General features: G+C 38.1%; 1 protein-coding gene across 13 annotated transcripts in view; it reads right to left on the bottom strand.

Annotated features, from left to right (window-relative positions):
* Positions 1-26,745, bottom strand: part of RBMS3 (RNA binding motif single stranded interacting protein 3) — a 703,116-nt gene that overhangs the window by 299,085 nt on the left and 377,286 nt on the right. For all 13 annotated transcript variants that reach the window (XM_031503883.3, XM_085573225.1, XM_085573232.1 and 10 more), the window contains one exon: positions 21,287-21,345. In XM_031503883.3, coding sequence (XP_031359743.1) covers positions 21,287-21,345 — 59 coding nt within the window. The remainder of the gene's footprint in view (positions 1-21,286; positions 21,346-26,745) is intronic.

The raw sequence follows: 26,745 nt of genomic DNA, 5'->3' as shown, positions 1-26,745 counted from the left end.
AAGATTGTCCTGGTTGTAATGTAAGCAGGGCCTACTTTGGCTAAGAGAGGCAATAGTTATTTAGCCAACTCAACTACTCAATTGACACCTTCACCCAGGAGCATAATAAAAACGTAAATGTTTCTCTCAGGATCCTCCGCCTTCTCTGGGTATTATATATGGTTAGAGGGATAAACGTCTCATACAACCACTGACCTGCAAAATCTGCTCTACCATACACTTTCTTTAAAATTCTGTAAAGGGTATTAACAGTATGTCTCCCACATCCTGGGGTGCTGGGAGATCAAATGCATCCAAGACTGGGAGGCACTCAGATACTTCAGTGATGCAAGATGTGGAAGAATCCAAGACAGACAGATAATCCTCATTTATACCATATGGGGAAACACTAAAGCAGAGAGAAGTTAAGCAACCTGTCACTCAAAAAAAAAAAAACATAGGGAGTGCCACAAGGAGAATTTCATCCCCTTTCCCCAGTACTTCAGACATTTGGAACAAGCTTCAAGATGAAGAATATTACTGGAAATAACAGCTTGGGAGACAAGTGACTAGCAGATTCCCAACTACACAGCCCAGTGCATATAAAACACCCTCTCCTCTATCCCAGCACTGGTATTAGCATATAGAGCACAAAATGACTGAATGCAGCATGACTACAATCATTTTGATAGCAATTGTTTAAGTCAGTCAAGAGAAGAGCTGGCTGTCACTTCTAATCCTTTTGTTTGAAAGGTGGCAGCACCAGCTCTGCCTCAATCCTTCTGCAGGATCTTACACCTCTGAGCATCGAGGGCTTGCTAGTACCAAACACGTTTCATGGCAATGTATTAACTAATGACATTGGAAGAATGACTCTTGATTTCCACTGGCATTACCTCTGCCTGGGTGGTTTAAAGAAAAGAGTTATCAGTTAAGGAACAGCAATTTAGAAGCCATAAATGTGGGGACAGAGATGCCCATGGGATTTGTGTGCTAGCTTTGCTTGCAACAATAGATTAGAAAATCAGATTGAGAGTTACTAAAAGAAAAAATTTAAAAAAGGGCAAGAAACTAAATATAGACTGATAAGAATTACTGCAAACCATGCACTTCTGAAACACAGGTCTAATAAGAAGATATTAATGGGTCCAGAGAGTTTATACTTCCAATGTGTTCATTCACAAGTTACACACCTACTGTATTTTCCATGTGCAAAGCAGTCATATGTAGTGATTTAAACTAGCCATGAAATCAGCACTTTAAATAATTATTGTTTTACTAACAAATGTTCACCTGAAAACTCAATGTTTTTCAAAAGTGTTTACAAATCAGAAAAATGTACTGCCATGTCTTTAAAAGAATAAGCACCAATATTTCACCAGATATTTTAGTACAAATTTGTCAAGCTTGGCCCTCCAGAAATGTCCAGTTTAAAACAATGCATCTTCTTAGAAAGATATGAGCTATAAAAAACACATAATTATAATATTAGTAAAGAATGTATAGCAATTTGCTATGGCAACATTACTTCAGAATTCAATGATACAATTACACAAGAAAGCAGATTACTTAAATATGAAATTTTATGTCTGTCCTTAAACTTTTCCAAGTCAACATTCCTGTCAATCATTTAAAAGGAAATACAAGTGTCTTATTTTTATTTAGCTCTCAAAAGCCTTTCATTGTGCAACACTACATTCAGCAGTTCTCTTGATTCTCTCTAGAAAAAAAAACAGAGTGCTGAGCTCATCAAGTTTAAACTTAAAACAGCAAAGTACCATGATACAGTCCTGCTTTCTGATGGCAAATGTGGATGGAATACTGTCCTCCCTCCAAGACTACAATGTGTTTTACATTAATCTAAATTATACTTCTCATAAACAATGACAACTGTGAAACTCACTGCATTCAAATATAATGGAGAAGGTCCACAAGGATGTATGGCCACAATAAACTCATTATCAATTCACGAGTGCATGCATGGAAACATATATGCAACTGTTTATCCATCACTACTGCTATATTTTGATAGTTATGAATCATTGTAGCTGTAATTTGCATGAGGTATACTGCTACATGTTTTTAGTGGATAAATTTGGCATTTTCATAGCACTTCTAATAGTTTGCATGGCCAGAAATCATTATGTTTCCCTACAACTGTGCAACTTGAAAAAGGGGGAAAATCCTTTTTGAAACTCAAGTTTACTACACAGCATTTTAAAAGGCAGACTTCAATAATTTAATTTCACTTGCCAGGACTCCCTGTTTTAGTTTTCTTAACTACATGAATGAATGCAGACTCTTTCTGATCTAAATTGGTTTTACAAATTCTTTACCTCCTGGAGCCAGTTGTAAGAGTTTTGTGAGATGCACATGAGACAGCAAAGAAAACTCAGAAGGTTTAATCCTAGTTTTGCCAACACTTCCCCCTGAGACTGTGGATAAAAGATACATTCACCCTCCTTCCTCCAGTAGCTTTGGTTTCCTTGAAAGGATCTCAAAATAGACTAATAGACCACCTGTGATGAGATCTTAAATTCATTAAACTCTTATAAGGACTAAAATGTCTCACTATTTATAATTTAGTCCTACTGCTGATCCATTTAAAGAGAAAGATTGCAAAAACCACTTCACATGTCTATTAACCCTGAAGTCACCAGTAGCCCATTATTTGTGACAGTTCTCCAGTTTGAACTTATTCAATCTTCCTGCTACATCCATTAGGACTCTTCTAACATCTCTAAGGTAAAGATTTAAAATGAATGAATTCAGAGCATTCTGTCAGAACAGTCCTTATTCTTATTTCTCCTGCTTAGCATTTATTAGTGGCCTACAGCAACTTTCCTCAGGCCAAGTACTATCATCAGTGCTTTTACAAAGCTTGGCCTTTCTTTCTAATCAATCATGGAAACATGGTCCAGAGAGGGTCTCCTCATTGTCAGGTGACAGAAAACCCGATTATTTTTCTCTTATTCATTCTATCAAAATATTAAGTCTTGGAGAACTTTCAGTGATAATATATAGAAGATTTTGCAGAAGGTGTTGGCTAACATATCCTAACAGACATCATCTCTAATAAAGGATTTATTCTTTTCAGGAAAAGCTTGTATCATTCCTTCTTTTTGTAGTGGAATGTACTATATTTGCCAAGTGACACGGACATGCTCTTTCCAGCCTTTATTTGCTCATCAGCTGGGATGTGGGTTTAATTTTGTTTGGGTTTTTTTCCTACTTGGGTTTGGTTGGGTCTTTTTTTCTTATTTTTAAGGTGATTGGTAATATGTGATGGTACTGTTCTCCTTTTGAAACAGGAGTGCAGACTATTAAATGTAAGAATTATCTGAAGTGCCCTTTTCCACAGAACCATTAAGATTGAAAAAATCCTCTGAGATCATTATTAACCCAGCACCATAATATTCATCACTAAATCATGTCCCCAGGTGCCACATACACTCAGTTTTTTAACAACTTGAGAGATGGTGACTCAACCATTGCCTTGGGCAGCCTGTTCCAATACCTGAACACTCTTTCAGTGAAGAATTTTATTCCAAACAATCAATATAAACTTCCCCTGTCAAAACTTGAGGCAGGTTCTCTCATCCTGCTGTTTGTTACTTGGGACGAAACACTTGACTCCACCTGCTACAACCTTCTTTCAGGTAGTTTTTGAGAGTTATAAGGCCCCTTCTGAGCCTCAAAGACTCTCTCTTACAGCCAAGATCCTAATTTTTATAGCCCAAAGCTTTGCTCCTCGCTTTAAAAGCCTCCTGTGAATGGACAAAGCCTCATTTCAGTGTAAAACCTCCTCACTTACAGTTCAAAGCCTCATGTTCTTCATTTTTAATACCTCATTTGGAATGTCCAAAGACATATTTTTAGAGTGTAAAGTCCCATTTTTAAGGCCAAAAGACTCATTTGTAGGGTCCGAGCCTGTCTATTAATACGCATGGAAGGAAGAGAAGAAATGATGGTTTTGTCAAAGTTCAGATGACTAATGACAGAGTAAGCATTTGTTTCATTACTGAGTTGTTAAAGTTTACCTACAACTGACACGTAATATCTAGGACACAGATGATAATAGCAGGGGGAAAAAATGAGGGAGGGCAGGTGTGATAGCTGTGTACAAATATAAGATAGAATGTCATTAAAAAACACAGAGTCTAATTATTTATTTAACCAACAAAGGGTAGAATAGTAAAGAAGGGGCCTCAAAATGTTAAGAAATCATTCCAGAAATAACACTGATGGAAAAGGAGAGACATGCAAGCCAAGACATGTGAAAGGTTCATGCAAGGACATCCACATATATATCAAATGGCAAAAATAATCAAATTATTAAAATAATCTATACCCAAAATACTTACTAAATAGGACTTCCTAAGTACATTTAAGAGCTGTCAGACTGGTTTGATTTCATATCAGATCATAAAAACTACAATTAATCTGCCTTAAAATAAAAAACCAAAAAAACAACAACAAAAAAAACCCCAAATATTAACAGCAAAAAAAAGCCCAAGAAAAATCAAACAAAAATGGTTTAAAGGCACTGATACATAAAATCCCAGTTTACAATGTCACTCACACACTTACCTGGGGTAATGCATCTTGTTCTGATCAGTTTCATACCAGCAATTTATAAACAAACCAGAGGGTTTGTTCACTGATGAACAATAACATTGAATAGAGGTCAGCAGAAAGTTTTACAAGGAAAGATTGCTGGAGCTCAAATATATCTGTTGAGCTGAGCAAATACAAGAGGAGTGCATTTTAACATTGAACTATAATATTGAAGGATAAGAAGCAAAAACCAAAGAGGGAGATGAATTAATTAGTGTGGTGCCCAGAGGTAGGGGAGGAAGGATAATGAAGAGTAGTGGGATTAAATTAAGAAAAGCAAAATTTAGCCAGAGTATAAAGAAAAAAAAACTTACTAATAATTAGTTTTATTATTTCGGGAATTAGTGTCTCAGGTGAAATGATGGAAACACCTGTCTCAGATTTAGGACTTTTAAATTTAGGTTGCGCAAAGGTGCTAATGCACGAACCACAAAGTGTGCACAAAGACACACACACACACTTTGGGGAACAAGACTGTGCTGGTAGGGACAGAACGAGCGGATGCGACCACATCCTGTTTCAGCTCCATGGCTACAGTGCAATTACCAACATCCTCTCCAAGAACTGCCCAAAACACAGCCTACACACACGTGGCACAAGCTCTGCTTGGAAGCACTGCCCACGTGGAAAGGAGATGGGCATGTGCACAAGTAGGTGGCTGGCAGGAGTTCCTGGCCCAATACAGTTCCAGGCACAGTGGGGTAAGGACACATCAGCACACCTGGTCTTTGCTCCCAATTCCAGCATTAGCTCTCTTTGCCACCCTTGCAGGCTTTCCAGTTTGATGGTAACAGGAAAAGAGATCCATAACCAAAATCGTAGCATTTTGTTGTTCTACATCAGGTAATTTTGTCTGGGCATTAATACCCCATGCCACACCATTCAGAGGCCAGGCTTGGTGCTCCAGGCACAGCACTCTGCCTCTGAGCACTTTCTGGAGTCAATAGTGCACTTCAGAGGAACAGCTGCGATCGCTCCTGCCTCTTCAGAGTTCATGAAGGCCAAGCCAGCTAACACCATCATCAAACAAAATAAAACATCCCTTCAGAAAGGGCTGCAAGACAAAAATGCCATACACTGCAGCTGGCAATTGGATGTCTTGTTTATAGCACTTTTCCTGCTATCTTAAGTGGGAAGCATCACCCAAAACTGTTCTAATATTTCTTTTTCTGGAGTTTTCTTTGCCTACCTCATGCAAAAGAAAAAAAACAGCAAACCCTTGCAAGCAATTCTGAGAGCACTGCCAGGACCTGGATAAACTGGATAAACAGTTTGTGCCTAATAACAAGCAGGCTGTTCACCCAAGTGAAAAAGAAGGGTTAAACACTGTAGCTTTATCAGGAAATTTGAGGCTTTACACTGGAAGCAATTTGTTCAATGGCTATTTTGACCATAGAACTTCCTAATCTCAGTTCCCATAAAGTTTGGCTTGTAGCCAGCCAGAATGGTTCGTTTCAGCTGCACAGATATCTGCCACAGAGGAAATAAAAGGATTTCAAACCCCAGAGTCATTTCCTTTGGTTCTCGGCTCATTCAGAAAAAATGTCCTTTCGGTCAGTGATATCTCCAACTTAATTCCTGCAGCATGACTTTAAAAAAAAAGAAAAAACGTCTTTGTGGGAAACTTCTTCTAAAGGTTTGGAAGTGTGCCCTATAAGCTCTTTGCCAGTTGGTGTAAAATACCTTCTTTGCTCACAAAAGTTTACAAAGAAAAATGTCCTCTTCACTTCTACATTAACTCTGAACTTTCCAGAAGTTTTTACTCATCTGGCAGTCCCCATTTAATAATTAGAGGAGCTATTCACACTCATACACACAGATATATGAGTTTACAGAACTGTACATCAAAATAATCCACTAAATGTATTTTAATCACAGGGATTGATGCACATGCAGCTTCAGAGGTAGTAGTGCGAGCAGAACAAGCAAGCACTTATCAAGTGCAGCAATGTATTTCCCAACAGTATCATAGACTTTGACATATTGTAAGCCTTTGGTATCTCACTTTTGAGAATAGCTGACAAACGTCTGAAGATTCAGCCCCAAATCTGAAAAGTGATCCAAATGGTCCGAACAGGATATGTTTAAAACAAACATGCAGGCCAGCAAACACAAATACCAGGAGTATAATGTCCTCTACAAGTGAGGGATACATACTCCTTGAGACTGACACCATCTTAAGCAGGTAGTCAGGATTTCACTGAAATAAGGGAGATAAAATTGTTGTCATACAATCTAGCTGTAATGATTAAATTCATTCCAAGCACATCAGACCTGTGAATGCTACCTTTACATCACCATGAAAGGGAGAGGAAGCTTTTCAAATATATCCTCAGACCCGTGATATTTCTAAGAGTTCTATAAAGCAAAATATAGAGGTGCAGGACTCAGTAAAAACGACAGCATTCGTGGGTTCCATAATAGTGAGCTTACGCATCCTTTGTCCTAAAATGAACTTTGAAGCACCAGGATACCTAGAAGCTGACACATGTTTCATCAAGAAGATTGATTTTAGTGAAACTCAAAGCCTTCTTCAGTACTGTGCTTCAGCATGCATCTCATATTAGGCATACACATCCTGAGGTGGCCCCATCTCATGTTCAGAAAATTCAGAAAGCAGAGTAAATGACACATGCAAAATGGAAACATTAATGAATTGAACCCTACTGTCAACTTCAAATGTCAGTGACAAATCTCGATAATTAAACTACTATTTCTAGGAAAGTTTATCATCCGATTAAAAATATGGTTTTAGTTATTATTTATTAATTGAGCCTTGTATAATGTACTTAAAGGCTCAAAATTGTTTCTTCCTTCATTGTAATAATTACAAGGTGTTGTATGAGATGGACTGAGACATCAATTCCTCACAAGGTAGTTCAACACACATACACCTCATATTTATATGTATCTCCATACATCTCACTGCTCTGCAAAGGGCAATTGAGGCCTTAGAACTGAAAGCCTTCTTTAGCTTCAGGTATTTTCTTACAATGTCTTGAATAGCACAGACCAGACCTTTAGTCCTTCAATCTGTGGATCTCAACCAGAGAGGAGATAACCTACAATATTAGATCTTATCTTGTCTATCCAGTTTATAAAATAAATTAAGAAAGTAAAATAAACAATGATGCACCATTTTCTATATGACAATCCAAACATTTATGTTTTGCAAAGTTCCCTCTGTTTAAATCATTATTTACCAGGATAAAATAACAGATAGAGATACTGATGAAGCATATAGAAAGAAAGGCATTGGTGAGATTTACAGATAAATTTTCTGAGAATAAAGTAGACCTAGACCGTAATTGTAATGGTTCCTTTTTCCCATTCTTTTCTAAAGCTGTATGTAAATTCAAACCAAATGTTGAATGGAAATATTTTCCCCTTTTACGTTCCACTCTTCTTCTCCCTTTCAGAAATGCCAAACACAGGAGCTGAGCATCAGTAGACTGACCAAATTAAAACAGAATTTCTGGTTTCACTTAGTCTTATGGGTAACATACTTCTACTCCTTCCTAAAACATAGTGGGAACATGGGATTTTAAAGTGTAATCTGCAAATCCTATTTTCTTACAAGCCTTATTAATATAAAATGACTCAGTGACAGTCAGAACCTCCATTTACAATAATAGAAGAACATTTCATAGCCAGTCCTCTGCCTTATCTTCACTTCCAAAACACTGAAAGCTCACCTTGCTGAGTTTTTGAAGGTTAATTTGACAAAGCCCATTTTGGAGTTGTTTTTTTTGGTTTTTTTTTTTCTTTAATGTGCAAACCTGCAGACATTTCCTAGGCCTCACACTGGCAAACACACAGGTAATTTGCAAGTAGATGAACTGTAGCAGAGCCACACTTCACTCCTCCAGCTCCTGCTCCCAAGCATTTCAGCCAATCATCACAGTTTCCCCCACACACTCCCATGTGCTCCAACACAGCCAGTCAGGTTGGCTCAGGATGAGTGAGACAGTTGTCCTGTATTTTAACTCAAGAGGCAGGCTTTTTCTTCACAGAGGAGAGCAGTCCTAAAGGGAACGTGTCTCCCAGCTCCCTCCCCAGTGCTCCTTTTGGGGGTGCAGCTACTGAGAACTATTAAAGAAGCTGTATGAAAGTCTATCTTACAACATTTGCCTGACTCCAGACTCATAATATTGGGGGAACTCTTCAAAATAAATGCATGCACAGGAAAGAATCCTGACCCCACTCTCAAGCAAGCTCATGCCACAACTTCTGTTGTCATAAAAACTGAGTTTGCTCCACCCTCTGTACCAAAACTTGGCTGCTCTGATGGTCAGAAACTCTCACCCATATTTAATCATGGCCTGTTTACTCTCACTTATTCTAGCTGCCAGCATTGTATACACATTTTTTCCCTTGCCTAATAACCAACACTGATTTCTTCATAGACATTCCTATTTTGTTCTAGTTTTGTGAATGTTGTTTTAAATGCTTTGTCTTCTACTCCTCACCAATCCTTCTCTATACTCTGTCAAGCAAGAAGAGTCTCAGCATTTCCAAGAACAAAACTGAGACCATAGGCATGAGTTTGACAGCATGGAAGAAGGAACAAACTCTAGCTTTTGTCTTTAGGGCAGCAAGAGGAAGGGAAAGGCAATTAGATTACCTGGATAGAAAGAAGAAGAAGGAACAACCCTATCAAATATTTTGGGAGAAGAAATTAAAGTGGAATTAATCAATTTAATATGCCAACTATAATTTTCATGTTTTTTCCTTGGGACAGCTGCACACAAGGGCAGCAGGTCCAGGTCTGTTAGGGCAGCTGCTGGTTCAAGGCAGGACTCAGGTGGTAAAGCAGGATGTAATCCAGCGCTGGATCTTTCACACTAAGAGCTGCTGACTTTGCATCTTCTTGCCTTGAAAATGTCCCTCTAGAACTTGGAGCTAACCAGAAGGAAGGAGCAGGTTGGAGTGATGACAATCTCTCTTCAGGCAAGCAGATGGGGGAATTGAGAAAATTAGAAGGTGATCACTAGATCTACCCCTCCTGCAAATAAAACACCAGGTCCGAGAAGCTAAGTGGACATACTGCAAAGTAACTCAAATGCAGTGCTGACAACACAAATGAAACATGTATTAAGCCTTAAGAAATAAGATGGGTAAATTTAACTACATAATACAGTCGTAAAACAGTCATAGAAAAACTGTGAAAGTAATGCAATGAGGGGATCATCTTAACATCAAGATCTAATGTGCATGGCAAAGACAGAGCAGGGGTGCTGGTGGGGTAGAAATGATTAGACAAAGCATGGCAGAGAACAACACATAATCTTCAAGAGCTGAAATGCAGAAATATATGGAAAAGCAGTCAGTGGAGTGCTCATAGAGGACTTTTATCATCCCTACACAGATTGGGCAAAATGGGATGCAATACAAAGATCACATTTTTAGGTGCTGTTTCAGAGAGCAGCTGCTTAGGAAGTCCAGAACAGATGTAAGTCTTAATTTTCAATGACCACAGAGAAGGTTATAGGACAAATTGAAAAAGTGAACACTAACAAATTGCAACAACAGATGGTATTCACCCTCCCAGTTTGAAAAGAGCTCCAGGACACAATAACAGATTACACACACTAAAAAGTGGTGTGCAGGTTTTTTTTTCCCTAAAACTGACTTTGTACCTGAGGACTGGGAGGTGGCACACATGGTCCCAACATTCTGAAAACACCCCAGGTAAGATTCAGGTACGTAAAGATCTGTAAACTTGATGTCATAACACCAGAAATCACAGAAAGAGAGTAAAATCAATGGAAATAAAGTATGTTGAAAGGGTTAACCTGACTTTTGTAGGTTTGTTTCACAGACCTATTGGAGTACTTTGAAAAGGTCAACAAGCCTGTGGATAAGGGTGATCTGGCTAATATAGTCTGCTCAGATCTCCAAAAGACATTTGACAAGACCCTCACAAAAGACTTCTAAGGAAAATAAGCAGCCACAGCTTAAGAGGGAAAGTTCTTGAGTAAACAATTGGTTAAGAGATAAAAAGAGAGGGTAGAGGGCATGATCTTTCCTACACAGGGGGAGCAGGACCAGTGGACTTCCATAAGGAACTTTGCCAGGACCCATACTGCAGATCTCACTACTAAATGACATGAAGAGGCTAAGCATGAGGTGACAAAATTATTTAGGAGACAAAACAGGAGATGCATCTGTGAAGAGCTGCAGAAGAACCTTATTCAATTAAGCAGCTGGGTAATAAACCAGAAGAAATTAAAGGAGATAAATGTAATGATGCACACAGGAGAAAATTCTGGTTTTACATTATGATGCCCTTTGAAATGTCCATAAAAGTGTCAGCTTCCTATTTGCTCAGAAAGGCAAACTGAATTCCAGGAATTATTACAAAAGAAGCAGAAAGCAAGGTAAAGAACATTGAGCAGAAATATCTACATATATTTCCCTGTCAGACCCTCATTTCCCATAACTTTTGAACTGACTGACCCCATTCCAGCAAATTTGACAGAGGTAGCAATCTCAAACACTTTTAAGTTCCAAAACCTCAATCTCATTAGTAGACACTGGTGAAAATACAACAGAAATTTGTTAATCCCAGTACTCAGAAGGATTTGTTGCACAGCATACACCCCCTCCTCCTTAAAGTGTAACAATTTTACCACTTCTGCAGTAAAAATCCAAGAAAATAGAGCATGGCAGACACGAGCTATGCAATTCTTTCTGATGTAAGAACTCAAATTCACCCAACTTGATAAATATGTATGCATCTCCAAAACTTGAAGCATATTTAATGTCTGTTCCATTACTTTCTTCTCTAATAACTGTCTATAATAGCAATAAAACCTGTTTCTATTTAAAAAGGAAATTACTAAAACAATGTGCAGCAAATGAACAAAAAAATTAAACACTAAAATATTGAGCACAGATGTTTGGGGGCTTTTCCCCCTTAGTTTTGGGGCTTTTTCTAAAGATACCTTCCATCAATAATGCGGAATTTAGCCTGCAATTTACTGTGAGCTGAAGTGACTGACAAGAGCAACTAAGATACCTCAGGCAAACCAGGTCACTGAGACTTTTTCTTGCTGTTTTGTGATTAAAGGCTGACCACAAAAACCTTTACGTTCTGCAGAATGACATGCTTGGTTGGTTAAATATGCAGGCAATTAACATAGAGATAACATGCATTTAAATGGAGGTCCCATTGACCCCCATCTCCTGACTGCAACCTTTGCTCTGAAAGCAGACAGCTTAGCAAAAATATTCAATTAATAAAAAGCCATGAAGGGCAACAACTCCATTTCAATTAATTTAAAAATAAATAGTGTTTACTGCTCCATATTTAATAAGTCAATAAAAACAACAGCACAACTAATATCACAAGCAGCAAAGGAATGTGCCTGAAAAATCTTAATAAAGATCATATAAAAATACCCAACCCTTTTTCTCTTTTGTTTAGAATAAAACAGAACATTCTATATAGAATGAAATCAAGCAAGCCTCTTGTTTAATACATTTGAGCCTCTTCTTTCTTGCCTCTGCCCATTTCTATCACAAGTGTGATGCTACAACTTGCTGCAGTGACTCCCATCCCTCTCTCCAATCATTTCCTATTCTTTCCACCCTCTACTCTCATACCTATACCTCCCTCCCCAATACTTTGTTGGGCAAAACCAGCACAAGCTCTGGTTCCACCATAGAGGTGCAAGTAGTGAATTACTGTAGTTACTTCAGGTGGACCAAAACTAAATCCATCCCAGATTTCTTGCAGCAGGAAAACTGAGGGTCCATTCTACATAACTGCCAATTTTCTGAAAATATTTATCTTGGTTCTATTTGAAAGTCACAGCCCTCTTCTGCTTTAAACTGGACAATAAGTTGTAAACTTCTATGTGAATAAAAAGTTGGCAGCTTGGAGACTTTGAAATTGGAAACCAAACTAAGAAAAATTTAACCATTTGTAATTTTTTATTAAAACTTCTAGTTTGGGGTCCAGAGAAACCACATATCACACCACTGCCATCTAATGGAAGAAAACATCAGCCAATTATTGGTCCTGGGGAAGACCCACTCAGACAAAAACCACTTCATAAAGTAGGAGAGTCATTTCTAGCACGTCCTTTTTTCATCTATAAATTTAGCTCTTCTCAAAACATTCTGGGTTGAAAAAACTCACTAAATGTTATCCAAATGTACTATTATTCTCGGGAGAGCTGAAAGGCTGGTTTAGTTAGGGGTTTTGGTTTTGGTTTTTTTTTTTTGGTGGAGAGTTCAGTAATTTAAAGACATGTCATTTAACTCCATTCAAAATCCCAATCTTACTTATGGTACCTAAATTGATTGTGGACCCAGTGCTCTTTTTCAAAGACCTGAGCTGCAAAGCCCATAGGACAAGGGTTTTAGTCATTTTTTTGTAGAGTACAATTGTTTTCTGTACTGTTGATTAGCGCCTAGAGCTTTAGTGCTCACATACCTGTATATGGCTACCATAGCCTAAATAGATGTAACACTATTATTAATACCCAGGAGTTCCCTTCCCAGAAGCGGTGTGGGTGGTTCTTTTGATCAGCATTGAGGGAACTACATCTTTATTGCCAGCAGTTATGATTTTTCTCCTGCGTTGCACATCTATTCCTGCTCAAGCAATCCTGCACCATCTCCAGACAGGCAGCCCTGAGACACCCAGATAGACAGATGTAATAAAAATGAAGGCCCAGTCTCTTAGTGTTTCACAGTTTCATACCCTCTACCAAGAAAGAGAACATCTACTTAATTCACTTGGGTAAGCGAACGCTGCTCTTCGAAACAAAAGCAGGGGGTGCGCAGTAATAGGGGAAAAGTGAGCAGTGACCTCTCTGCTGGAAAAACACAGAAATGAAGTCGTGTTGTAATTCACAGATCTGATTCAGAATGGCTCCTGTTGAGTACCCACACTCAATAAGAGCCTTTCAATTGGATTCATTATCAAATTGTCATTATATCAAGGCAGCATATGTTTTGCATATGCTGTATATTCTGAGAGAGCCTAATGGAGTAGGCCCTAGAAAAAAGAAGGAGCTGGGCACTGTCCTCCTCCTGCCTCTGCCCCGGGCTTGGACAGGTCAGCTGCTGTGCTGAAGGTCTTGAGACTTTTGAGAAAGTAACTCCTGAACAGAGTACCATCACTTTTAGAAGAGATTACTTGCCTTCAAGCAACCAGAGGCTGAACATTTACTGGTGTATAGGATGCTATATCATTACATCAGAAAAAGAGGTTTAAGCAAAGTGATTCTTCAAGACATTTGAAAAAGTCAAGGCATTGGAAGGCAACTTTCAACAAAGTTGATTATGAGCTGTTGTTCAGATAAAAAAAATTCTCTTCTGCTCATTTCTGTGCTATGAAATAGTTATTTCTAAGTCTGCTGAGACCACTAAGAGCCTACTAGCATTACCCAGTCCCAAAATGCACTTCAAGTGAATGCCAAGCTATTGGCAAAGTTTTATACGGACCAATGAATCAAAACATTAATCACCGCGTACAAATGGAAATTTTACTTTTTTATTTCTCTGGAAGGAAACAAAGTTAAACCAATTATTTGTCAGCGATATGGGTCTGCAGATTTTGGAAGCAGTAAATTAAGAATAATCACAGATTAGATATGTCACAGAATACTTGAGCATCTTGGGTCTCCCTATATAAAATATTTGCTAGGCCATGAGTTCATTTATGAAAAGATAATGACCCAGGAAATTTTTTACTTAATTGCAAAGAAGTCATTTAAGAAAATGTCTGGGGAACTAATTAGGAAGAAGTTTTCTCTGTAGAGGACCTGGCTTTAAACTCACTAAACAACTTTTAGAGGTCTTTTTTTGTGACAGAGCACCATTTAGAGGCAGTCAAGAATGTTTGCTGAGGTGCATTTTGCCGGCATTGGGGTGGGTATGTCTCAATCCTCACCACATTGATGCACTGCCCAGTGCTGGTGTGCTCAAACTATGATGACTTGCTGGGCACAACTCATTGAATCCTTTCCTATTTCACTTCAGCAGATGTGAAAAGCATTCAAAAATATACACACCGCAGAATCTCTACCTCCAAGCTAAAATGAGATTTTGTAAAACACTTGCACATTTGCCAAGACATAATAATGCCTGCTGGCCAGCCCAACAGGTGCCAGGAAAATAGCTTTGTTATGACACCTAAACACCCATGAACACATCATCTATAAATTCAAGGAGACAACTGTGTAGTTATTTATACATATATATATATATATATATACACACACACACACACATATATATATATATATATATATATATATATATGCACCTTTCCCACACCCCCCATATAGTTCCTGGCAACTTCTTAAAGTGCTCAGATTTACAGAGCATCATAGCTCATGAGCCCAGAGATCAAAAAAGCTTTTATTTGCTAAGCTAGGGTGTGAATTTAGACTTCATTTGTGAGGGAACAACCTCATGGTTTTTTACTGGCAATTCTTTTCATTTTGATGTATGCCTGCCATCATCGTGGTTAGATGCCTCCTTTAGGTATTTTTTTCTTAAGACTTGACTCTTGGTCTCATGTGGCTCCATAGTAATATTACTTTTTAATTTAAACAGAAAAAAATTATCTCAACCTTTACTTATAAAAACCACAGGAGTAAAAGTAAAAAAAAACCCTGAAGTTTAAAAAAAAAAATCCTAGAAAACAGACAAAAATACCTCCAAATATTTTCAAATTTTAAACAACTACCATCATGTTGTTTAATGCATCTTATCAAAACACACAGCATTGCAAGTTTGCTTTTTTTCCCTTCAACTGATGCAAAATGGGGACTCAGTGAGACTGTTGAAGGCTTGGCCCTTCTATCTCTGGAGATTTGGTTTTATCAGCTGGCTTGCTAACCAAAATTGATACAACTCAGCATGGTTTGTGCACTCTGTTCAGGAAACCCAGGAGCAGAAGGACCAGATTAGCTGGGGCTGCTGCAGGTCAGTGGTGAGTTGGACCAGCAGAGCCACAGACAAAACTTTCTGAATTCCTGTCCCACACTCAGACACTTGGCACGTGCCCGGCTTTCACAAACACCTCACTGTCAGAAAACCTGCTGAATTAAAATATTCCATATTGCTACACTTTTCATAACTTGAGAACCATTATGCCACTGATTACATAATGCTTTGGAGTGGATCAAAAAGAGAAAAAAAAAATAAAGAAATGTGAACAAACAAAATTAATGCTCAAAACCCAGCCCATCTATTGCTACTCTGGCATCGAAAACAGGACTGATTCATTAGCTACACAAGTCTAGAGTTTCAAAATTAAATAAGTCTGTTTTACAAATTATTTACTTTCTACAAGATCCATTTCCCCTTGAAGCACACTGTGCCATGCCCTCCTAGTGTGAACAGTTTACAGTCTGTGATCAGGCACAGACCTACTTGTCTGGATTTTTTTCCCTTTCAAAATGGCAATTCTGAGAATCATAAATTACACAGCACAGTTATTGTAATTCGAGCTTATTCCCAATAAATAAAATTTATTAACTAAATAGCTTTCTATTTGGTTTAGGTCTTTCCCACCAGCTTATTATTTTACATAGACTTGCTTCACATTCCTAGTCACAACCATATTGTCCCATCTTAAGAATATGAATTTAAAAATACAAAGTAAAAATGCATGTTTTCATATAATTACAAATAACCTTCAGTCCTTATAGAATATTTCCAGAGAATACTTTGTAAAATTTTAAGCTTTGAAAGTATTTTATCTAACACACATACCAAGGTCTATCTACTATGAATATAAGCTTTGTTTATCAGAATACCAGAGCAGAAGCCTCCAGCTCATTAAGCTCCAATGCATTAGAGTATTTAGGGATGCTGGTGAGCTTAAGCATATGAGTAGCAACACTGACACAAGGCAGGACAGACTCCTTTTGGGAGATATGAAACATCACTTTATCATGCCATTCCAATTATCTCCAGCACTTATAGTAAGCCTCCAGTTATTCCATTTTTGTTACACAAATAAACTCTCAATTTATAAAATAGGTCATTGCAAATTTTATGTCCTGGTCTAAAAACAGCAAGGCAACTGGAGAAATAAAATTGTATGTGATATATAGTGGGTTAACACAGATGACCTCATGGCTTTTTTTTTTTTTAACATAAACCTACCCCAATCCTAATGAGTACATATCTGCATCCCTACTTTTAATATTTCAAAAAGAAATAGATCATTGCTAACATTTCTCAACCAGAAAAATGTCATCATGAAATACTAAAATTATAAGCAGAGTCACTGTAGTTTCCCTCATCATGTTAGGCACATTTCCCTCCTAAGACAAACACTGTTATTCAACATATCAAGTCACCCATGGTTTGTAAAAAGATACATAAAATGAAGAATATACCACTGAAGTGTTTGTCTCCTACAAATTACAAATTTAATAGGATTTATTTATTAAGAAAAAAAAACCCACAGGTGGAATTTCAGATTTCTAGTCATTCTCCTGTGCTCATCTTCTAAGGTACCAGCAAAATACTCAAAATCATGCAAGCCCCTGATTAAACCAGGAAGCAAATCTGCATGCATGCAATTACAGTGTCTGCAAGGGCAGACGCAGATGACAGTAATTCATACTCTAAGAAATGGGCTTGTGTATTTGGCAGATTAACTGTTCTGTATTCCATTGCTATGAGGTATGGAAACTGTACTGTGAAAGAACCATTACTCATTCCCTCAGCTCTGAGCACGTACGTCTACCAAAGGCAAGCCAGGCTGGAGAGGGTGGGGGGCAAGGGCTGGAAAGAGAAGAGTCTACACGTTTCAGATTAATGATTCTCTTGAATGGTTTCTTTTATTCCATTTCCCCCACTTTTTAAATTAGCAAATACAGTAGGCTCAGAAGGGGAAATGAGCAAGGGGAAGAGGGAGAGAGGGGAGGGAAAGGGAAAAAGCAAAAGCAGCCAAAACTCTCCAACTTGTTCATTAGGGGTTTTGTGTTTGAACATCTGAATGAATCATGTGTCTGTTTTTCATTATTCTCCATATGTATTTGTTCTTTGCTTTTTTCAGAGATTTCTGGCCATGTTGTCATGACTGTGCTTATTTTGTTTTTTATATTGTTCTGTTACAGAGTGATGGTTACTTCTCCTCTGCCTCACTTAGCAGCTATGCCCACCAACAAAGAGCAATCTGAAAATGAGAGGTTATGTCAAAATGTGTCCCTAGTGAACTCCCTTGCAGCCCATATGATTACTTTAGATCTGACTGCTTAATTCAGACCAGGGAGAAATCCTGAGATAACACTGCTCTTTATCATGACCGGAATGCTGTGGGTATCTTTTTAAAAATCTGAGGAATGATGGAGAATGACTTGAAGTACATCACTGAATGCCTTCCTCCTTTCTCCAAAAGGAAAACTAACACTTCTTGCTAAACAGTAACCTGTTTTAACAGATCAGCTGTTACATGGAGGTTTTGAAATCATTTCCTTGCTAAAATAAATCTTTCTACTTTCAGCTTTACTCTATAACTTGGTCAACACATAAATGACACTGAAATAAATTCTTAATTCACTAATCATGTGATAATTTCTATCATCACATTTAATACACCCTACTTCATTGGATACACATCACTGGATGATGTGCTCATTTAACAAGATAATCTCTTACTTGGCAGAAAGTGAGTGACACCCAAAAGACTGGAAAGGAGCAAACAAATATTGTGCTTTTTTCCTTTTTTAATGGTTGAATACTGAGTTTTGTTTGGAGGTTTTTTGGGTTTGGGGGGAAAGGGGAATTGTGTTGTGGAGGCAGGGGGTGGTTGATGGTAGTTGTTTGTTGATTTTTTGCTGGGTTTTTCTAGGGACTAGATGTAGACTCCACTGTTTTAGAGACAGTTTCAGCTTCAACTTTCAGCAGATAGGAGAAAAAAAGGTCTGGATGAAAATGCTGTGAAGTAAGTGCCAAACTGATTAGCAGATCCAATTTAAAAAATAAGTTCTCAATGGCTCAGTATTGCACTACCTGGTGTACTGAGTGGGTTTCCTCAAAAATCTTCCCCAGGTCTGTTATTATTTGCTCTTTTCCACATTATCTTGTCCAGTGGATTAGAGAAACCATTTATTAACTGTGAAGAGGACACTAAAGAGGTAAGTGCTGCAAGCACTCTGGAGGCTTAAGATTATACTCAAATCATAGTAAATTAAGGAGACCACAGGAAAAAAATAGGACAAAATTCAATACAGACAAATGAAAAGTTCTAGCTCTAGGAGGGAATAATCAACAACCCAGAGCAGAGCATGCAATAAGGAACGCATGGCTGGCAGCAGCACTGGAAGAGAGTAACAAAACCAGGGTTTGCACAGAATCTCTCAGCATAAGCCAGCACCATTTTTCTCATGCCTGTGCCTCAGAGATGCATCTATATTTTAAATACATATAAAATTATATGTATGTATACATCAACAAAGAGGAGACTGATGTGGTCACAGAGAAGACATATGAAACCCCTCTATACTATTTAAAATTATCAAATTTAGGCCATCTAAAAAACTATGGCCAGCTCCAAGTTCTTCAGGTATGGAGTGAGCTGATTAGAGAGACCAGCAAAGTAGATCTTATTGAGAAATTTAAAACAAATTGCCTTTAAGGAAAAATTTAAAGGACAAGTGTTTAGTCTAAGGAAAAGATAAGGCAGATGCAGATCAGTCTTCAAATATGTTTGATGCAAAAAAGAAAGGAATAAACTGCTCTATGTGTCCACTGGGGATAAGAAAAGAAGCAATAGACTTAAATTACATCAAGAGAGATTTGGATTAGCCATTAGGAAATGCTTCATTTTAGTGAGGACAGGGAGTGTTATCACAGATTGCCTGAGAAGCTTGAGGAATCTCCATCACTGGAGGCCTTTGAGCAAAGGTTACAGAAATACCCCTCTGCAGTGGGTCAAAGCTGATCCTGCCCCAAGGCAGGTCCTGACCTCTTCAGGTCCCTTCCACTTCTAATTCCTGGGAAGGTTTTTTGGTTTTTTTGGCAGCCTTACTGAAGAGAAAGAAAATTGCACCCAGCATTTAAAGCAGTAAAACATCTATTATTTTTATGCCATAAAGCTTACTGTTAATAAATCCAATTATGTTTATGATCTTTTAATGGCACTGCTTATGTCATAAAGATCCATCTTTGAAAATAGAAATAGATATCTCTGCCCTACAGTATAATACAACAGCATGAAAGCAAACTAAGAGAAAATACAAACTCATTGTTATATGGCTCCTATAAAAATGATCTTAAAGCTGACTATAACATAAAGAACATTAAACCCAGACATTTTTTTTTTCTCAAAATTCTACCATTCATATTCTTTACAGTATTTTCACTTCACATTTTGTGTTTCACAAACAGATACACTCCTTTCCTTGTTTACCACTGGCAATGGGAGCAAAGGAAGTTCTGCTCACAGGGGTATTCCTTTATAATGTAATCCTAAAAAAAGGAAAAACAACACCAAACCCTAAACACAATGAGGTCCTGTTCCTGGTGTGATATTCAAAGAAATACTGAGTGATGTTATCAGGATTCTGCCAGAAGAGTGCCCCAAGGAAATCAAACACACATTCAGGCAAAAGCAAATGCACAACAGCGCAACTTATGACAATGGCCCATGACCAACTGGGTTGGTAGACTTTTCTAAGTCTAGAACTGCAGTCTTCCAACTTGCTTTTCTCCTGAATAGCTAATAAATGCTGTTTCTGGCAGGCAATAGATAAGGTCACACAGTTCTACAAATCTCAAAAACATCTTTGGCACGGGTGGCAGGACTTTTCCCCCATCTCATAATTTCCCCAGAATGCTTCTCTGCTGCTTCGCTTCACCCCATATCTGGCCACTCACAAGACAGTCCTAAACTGCAATGCCTTTTCTTTTTACTAATACATATAGAAATGCACTCCAGGATGTGTTTCTTTTCAGGAGTATCCACTCTTAACAAATCTTAATATTCCAAAAGTATTCTGTACACCACTAGTGGAAAGCTACAGAATAATTTTAAGGCACATTTTCTCCCCCATAGACTCAGTGACACTGCAGATTCATAAATGAGTAACAATTCTAGTCCTGAGATAGTACTATACACGTTAGTCAATATTTTCCTCAGCAAATATAGCTACACACAAAAGAAAAAAACATGCTATATTTCATTTAAAAATATTTTCATACATTAGCAGAAAAATTAGGAACATAAAACTGGAAGAGGAATTATTTCTATATCTTGGTATTGCAACTTGCAGATCTAATTGTGTCATAAAAAATATTTTCTTCTTCTATTAGCATATGCTAAGACTTCAGAAAAATGTAAAAATTAGACTAGGTTTTCCTTGAGAAACTTTTCCCAAAGGTTTCTCAGTTTTATATAGGAAATCAATTTGCATCACTGATGATATCATTCAAATCAGACAGCACTATGTGGTTAGAAGGCAATTTACTCTTCTGCCGAAGCAATTTGATACTTGTTCTGATTTGTGATTTTCATTTTGTTTGTTAATGAAAAAAATTAATGAGCAATGTTACTGGAAGCACAACTCAAAGCTTTGGCATTATTAAATATGTTTGTAATATACTGTGCATTATGTTGATTGCACAGTTGGAGCCAGAGCTTTCACAGTCAAGCCACCAGTCAATCATTCAAACTGATAATGAACTCACAGGGTGGACACTTTGCACGTACCTTTGCACTGATTCGTGTTTTTGTCAAGAATTGCCTTTGTGGATACAATTTTCCCATACCTATGGAGAAAACAGAAATCAGAGGTACAAGTTACTATATTTTAGTAAAGTACGTAGTGATTGTTGCATGCATATATAACACATATCCTAGGAAGGGGTCTAGAGCTCTTGAAAAATGTTCATCTGATATCCTGAAGAGATCCCTTATGCCACTAGCTCAAACACCTTTAGAGTTCCCCAAGAGCACTTGCCACAGCCTGTCCATCTCTGGTCCATGCACTGCCAGCATAAATGCCAATCACAGGAAAGATTTTAGGACACTAGTAAAGAGGCTTCTTTGACTAAATTATTTTAAGTTTGTTTAGTTTAAATACAGACAGACCACATTCCTTCAGGATTAATGAAAATGCAGGAATTATGGTCACTTTTTATACACAGGCATGTACAGCTGTGCTCATGTGTGCATCCATGTCTATATACACTCTATCTAGTTTGGATAAACAGAACCTTTGAGGTTTGTGTGCATCTCCCAGCTCTTGCCAAGATGAATGTTAACATTAATTTGAATTTATATCACCTCCCATAGATAGCATGGCACTGCACTGCAATTTGATAGACTTAGTACAGTGAAGAGGGAATTCAGGCTGCTACAATTTGTTATATAAAGCAACTAGACCATAAAATAGGTATCTGTGTTTACCTCACAGAGATTAAGACTAAAAATGCAGACTTAATAGTAAGTATCACAAAATCTTGGTAAAAGATCACAGATGATGGCATTTATAGATGAGCATAAGATATCAGAAGGATAAGCAAAATAATTTTATTTCTCAAATCTGTGATACGTCTTGTTCTTCATTGAAGAGAACTTCCCTTAAAATGCCCTTTCCCACATTTTTTTAAAAAGCATTATTGATACTCTGATATATTGGGCATTCATTTAGAGAACTGTTCCATGAAACACAAGTTTCTACATCCACAAAGGACATATTACTATGAAAGAATTAAGAAAATTATGACTTCTAATGCCAAAGTAACACCCATGGAAAACAATCAACATCAATTATAAACCACTGAAATGTATGGTATACAAATACTTATTTGGTTAATCTTGATTAAAAGCAATATAAATTTGGTGTTAGAGGCTTCTATTTGCAATCCAGAAACAAGAACATGGAAAACCTGTTATTCCCTTCTCTGCCTCAGGAGGAAATCCATGTCTCTTTTCTCATACAGAAAAGAATTCAAGATGTCTAAGGGCAGCTAGAGTACTTCATCACGTATTCAAGGACACACTCTTCTTTGTCCTATCGGTCTGTAAACATACTGAGAAAATCAAACCAAAAAAAAAAAAAAATACCAGACAAAGAGGGAATGATACCATAACTCAGAGTGTAAAAATTACTCTTGGGTTTCAGTCTGGAATCAAGAAAACACGTAATTACCTCATGAAGGGGAGTAGCACGATAGGGCAGACTGAGAATGGCCTAACTAAACATACTCTTCAATATCAGCAACAATTTGAGACAAAGTTCTCAGCTGAAGTTTCCATATTGCAAGTGACATTTAGCTACTCAGCTTAAGATAAAGGGCACTGCTTCTGCATCACTCACGAAAGCAGAGTAAGGAGAGATGGAAAGTGAGACTTTCCATTTCACTGTTTTTCCTTTGCCTAAGAATACACAAAAGCATTTGTTTCCATTTGCCTTTCATTTGAGGAGGAAAAGCATGTTTTGCTTCATTTTGTCTCGGTCTGAAATCAGTCAGGATGAGGAGGAAAAGCTGACCTAAGAGTATTAAAAATTTGTGTAAACTAAGTCAGGCCCCAATTCAGATATCTTTTAGAAACCAAAAAAGTCAAACAAGCCTTCCTTCCCTTCACTTCTCTCCACCTCCTTTTTTTTTTGCTGACTCTGTAAGTCAGAAGGATTTTGGTCTCTGAAGGAAGAAGCAATCTGTTGTTCACTGCACTATGATGGGTACATGGGCAAGTAGCTGAGAATCTATTTTGCCACAGCTGGCTCCACTCCAACCAAAGACATAATAGATTTAATGTTAGCCGTGAGATCCCATGCTTTTCTAGCCTCAGGTGTTTCCAGACTCAGGGCCTTTATACTCACTCATGTTCCACTTTATTTTATAATTCTTCATGGTAGTATCTAAAGTTGACTTTCGCCTTTAAGATATTGGAGCACATGTCTTCAGAAGGCAAAGAAAAATTCAGTTCAGTGATTTATGGCTGTTCAGTGGGTCAACCCACCCAGCAGGAAATTTGGCCCATGCAGTGCATCTTCATTTATTTGATTTACTTAGATTTATTATCAAGTACATGAAAAACATGCAAAAACACACCTATCTCATACCATAATGCACCTCTGACAGATATATGGCAAAAGAATCCAACAAAAATCAGTGGCTAACCCACAACAACCTCAAATAAAACACAACTCCTACCTAAACTTCCGCCAATAAAAACCAACACCCCACCTCCATTTCAGTCCAGCCACTCCTAATGAATTGATATGTTGTTCCATCCAAGTCACAAGAGAGCTAGAAGTTTACATTTCTTGCCAGCAGAGACAGGCATTTGTGGTTCCACTGCTTTTATTACAGATTTCACAGAGTAATTTGCTGTGTACTGCGATCCTGCAAACACTGTGTTACACGAGAGATTTTACTCACAGAATTCTGTTCCGGTCAGGAAATGCTTCTCCCCACATTCAAAGCTATGTGCACACCTTCAGGTTTGCAAAAACAAGACATTAGAGTGGTAAGAGGCACCACAATAACAAACACTGTTATAGGCAATTAGCCATATGTCGGCGATTTAATCTAGTGCTATAAACCCTGAGTGCTACCACAAGAAAGTAATTGGAATTAATTTGGACACTGTTTTACTAAATATTTCAAGTAATTATTCTACAGTAATCAGAACATCAGTTCTGATGAAGAATGTTAGTTTGTTTGCTGCATGAAATCAGGAAGGTACTTTGTTCCTACAAATGCAGTCATATTTCTTTCTCTCATGTGTGAAGTGTGGTATTAAGCTATAGCTCATCTCCAAAGTTGTTTGACTTTCTGCTTGTTTTACCTTTAATCATAATTTGATTCACCCAGAAGTAAAAAACAAACAAAATTTTTTTTCAATGGGAATGTTCACGAAAATAAGGATAAAGTACATCGCAAGAGTTTACCTCTTGCTTTCTTATATTTAAAGGGAAAATACTACAAAATTCAACAACCTGCACACCTGTATTCTACAAACTGCTAATATCATTAATGTAAAGAAATAACAGGTATGGTCTCCTTTTTGTGAGAAAATGTGAGTACTATTTAATTTTCTCTTGAGTACAGTTCATAGAAGTACTCTTTCAAAGATATTGAATCAAAAATTCTGGTCATAAAATTGAGTAGAATTGATTTGTAGAATTGAGTTCCCCTCAACGCCATATTACTAACCCTTCAAACAATGGCTGTATCATTAATGATAACCTACTGCATCACACTATCCAAGGAAATAGATGTAATGAATCTGAGGTGGTACCTCAAGAATGTGTCTATTGAGCATCTGAATTGAAATTGCTGTTCAAAAAGTTTCCAGGCACTCTTCCTGAAGTGTTACCTAAATGCACAGTAACCACTAAAAAGATTTTTCAAGTGATTTTAAAAATCCTTGTAAATAGTTTTATTCAATTACGCTTTTGATCTTTTTTTTATGTAATAATTTCCCTGGAAAACCAGATGGTCAGATTTTGAAAGAGCTTCTATGTCAAGAGCAACTGCACAGATTAGGACTTCCCCACATTAATGAAGAACCCATGCAATTAAATAGTGACTAGTTGTCTTCATTGTTTCTCATAATATATAAGGACTGCCCAGAAAAATATCTACCTGGGGAATTCATTGCCACAGCCCACACTGAGCCCAAACTGAGACATCACTACAAAAAGCTATTGGACAGCTTCTAGGAGGGAAAATCTGTCATGACATTACAAGCAAAGACACATTTGTGCCCTGGAAGTCACATACCACCAGAAACTGTGAGAGGATAGGAGAGTAGCATCATCACATGTTGTCCCTGTTTTAACATCAGGCACTTCCCCAGCCGCTGAAACAAATTCCTATCTGGCCCAGCCCAGCCACACTTACATTCCAAGAAAACATTCCACTGGGGTGGAAATACCTTCTTAGAAATATAACCAATTCTACTTTATCTTGTACATATCAGTGAAACTGTTGAAGTCATCTGACATACAATATTAAAATTACAAAGGTCACTTAAAAACTCTTCACTTACCAACAGCAATAACTGACACCATGGCACACAAAAGGGAGAACCAAGGGAAGAGCTCTGCACACAGGAATAATCTCCCTGTTCAGTCCTGGCTATAGAGCTGTGTCAAAAAGCACTCCTGAGAGCCCCATCCCATTGCACCCCATGCTTTCAGACTACTCAGCAGACTCAGAAAAGATGCAAGCAATGCAAAACAAGCCCTTAATGTAAGTACATCAAAGCAGATCACTTTAAGAGCTTTCAGGCAGGCGGTCGATCAGCACTTACACTGCAGACAAAGCTCAACGTGCTCATTTCCAGGAAGTTATTTGGTAACTGCTGTTAAAATGGAGATAGCTCCTGAAGGAAACCATTCATCTGTGGGTGATGCCTCTTGTAAGATGCATGAACCTTAACTGCAGCCAACCCCAACGAGAGGAGAATTTGCTGTCTCAAAGCACACAGAGAATTTGAGCCATTTCCCCCCCTTGCCTGTGGGAAGCTAGGGTGCAGGGAAGGAAAGTGGACAGCTAGGGTTAGGAGACAAGATTCAGCTAAGGACTAGCTCAAGGCAGAGGAGCCAGATGCCACCCATCCCACTGCTGGCAGGCAACATCCCATGAGAGGAAGCTGGCTGAGTGACAGCTGTGACCAGGAGCTGCTGCATCAAAGAATGGATTTCCTAGGAGGCCAGGCTGGTGGGGGCAACACAGACTTTTCAACTTTTCCATGTCGTTATGGGGAACAAAACATCTGGGATAGGCACAGCATATTCCATCTTTCAAGCCAACCTTGAGGCTGGCCATAGCTAGTCCTGTAACACAAGATGTCTGTAGGAGCAGACAGGACAAATCTCTCACCACTCACCCAGCTCTGTGCTGCACATGTGCTGCCATCCTTATCCACAAGGCAGTGGGTGCACAGGCAGGTACAAAACACAGCTTTTACCCAATCCCAGCCACTGCCTGTGTGCTGAAAAAAAAAGTGAAGCTTGGAATTGAAACTCAAGTTACTAGTGTACAGAACTCTTCCTTGCTTAGTAAAAACCAATAGAGTTATCAAGTAATTTCTGAGTTCAGAGCTTAATAATTATATCCCCAGCATTTAAGTTCACTCAAGGCCTCAAGCATTGCTCCGAGCACAATCCACCCTACTGAAAACCGTCTGCATTTCTGGGCATTTAGGTA

The sequence above is a fragment of the Lonchura striata genome, chromosome 2 (genome assembly GCF_050655825.1).
Source record: "Lonchura striata isolate lonStrDom1 chromosome 2, ASM5065582v1, whole genome shotgun sequence".
In the NCBI taxonomy this organism is placed as follows: Eukaryota; Metazoa; Chordata; class Aves; order Passeriformes; family Estrildidae; genus Lonchura; species Lonchura striata.
The sequence above is the reverse complement of the archived record's forward strand: the minus strand, read 5'-3'. Positions and strand labels throughout refer to the sequence as shown.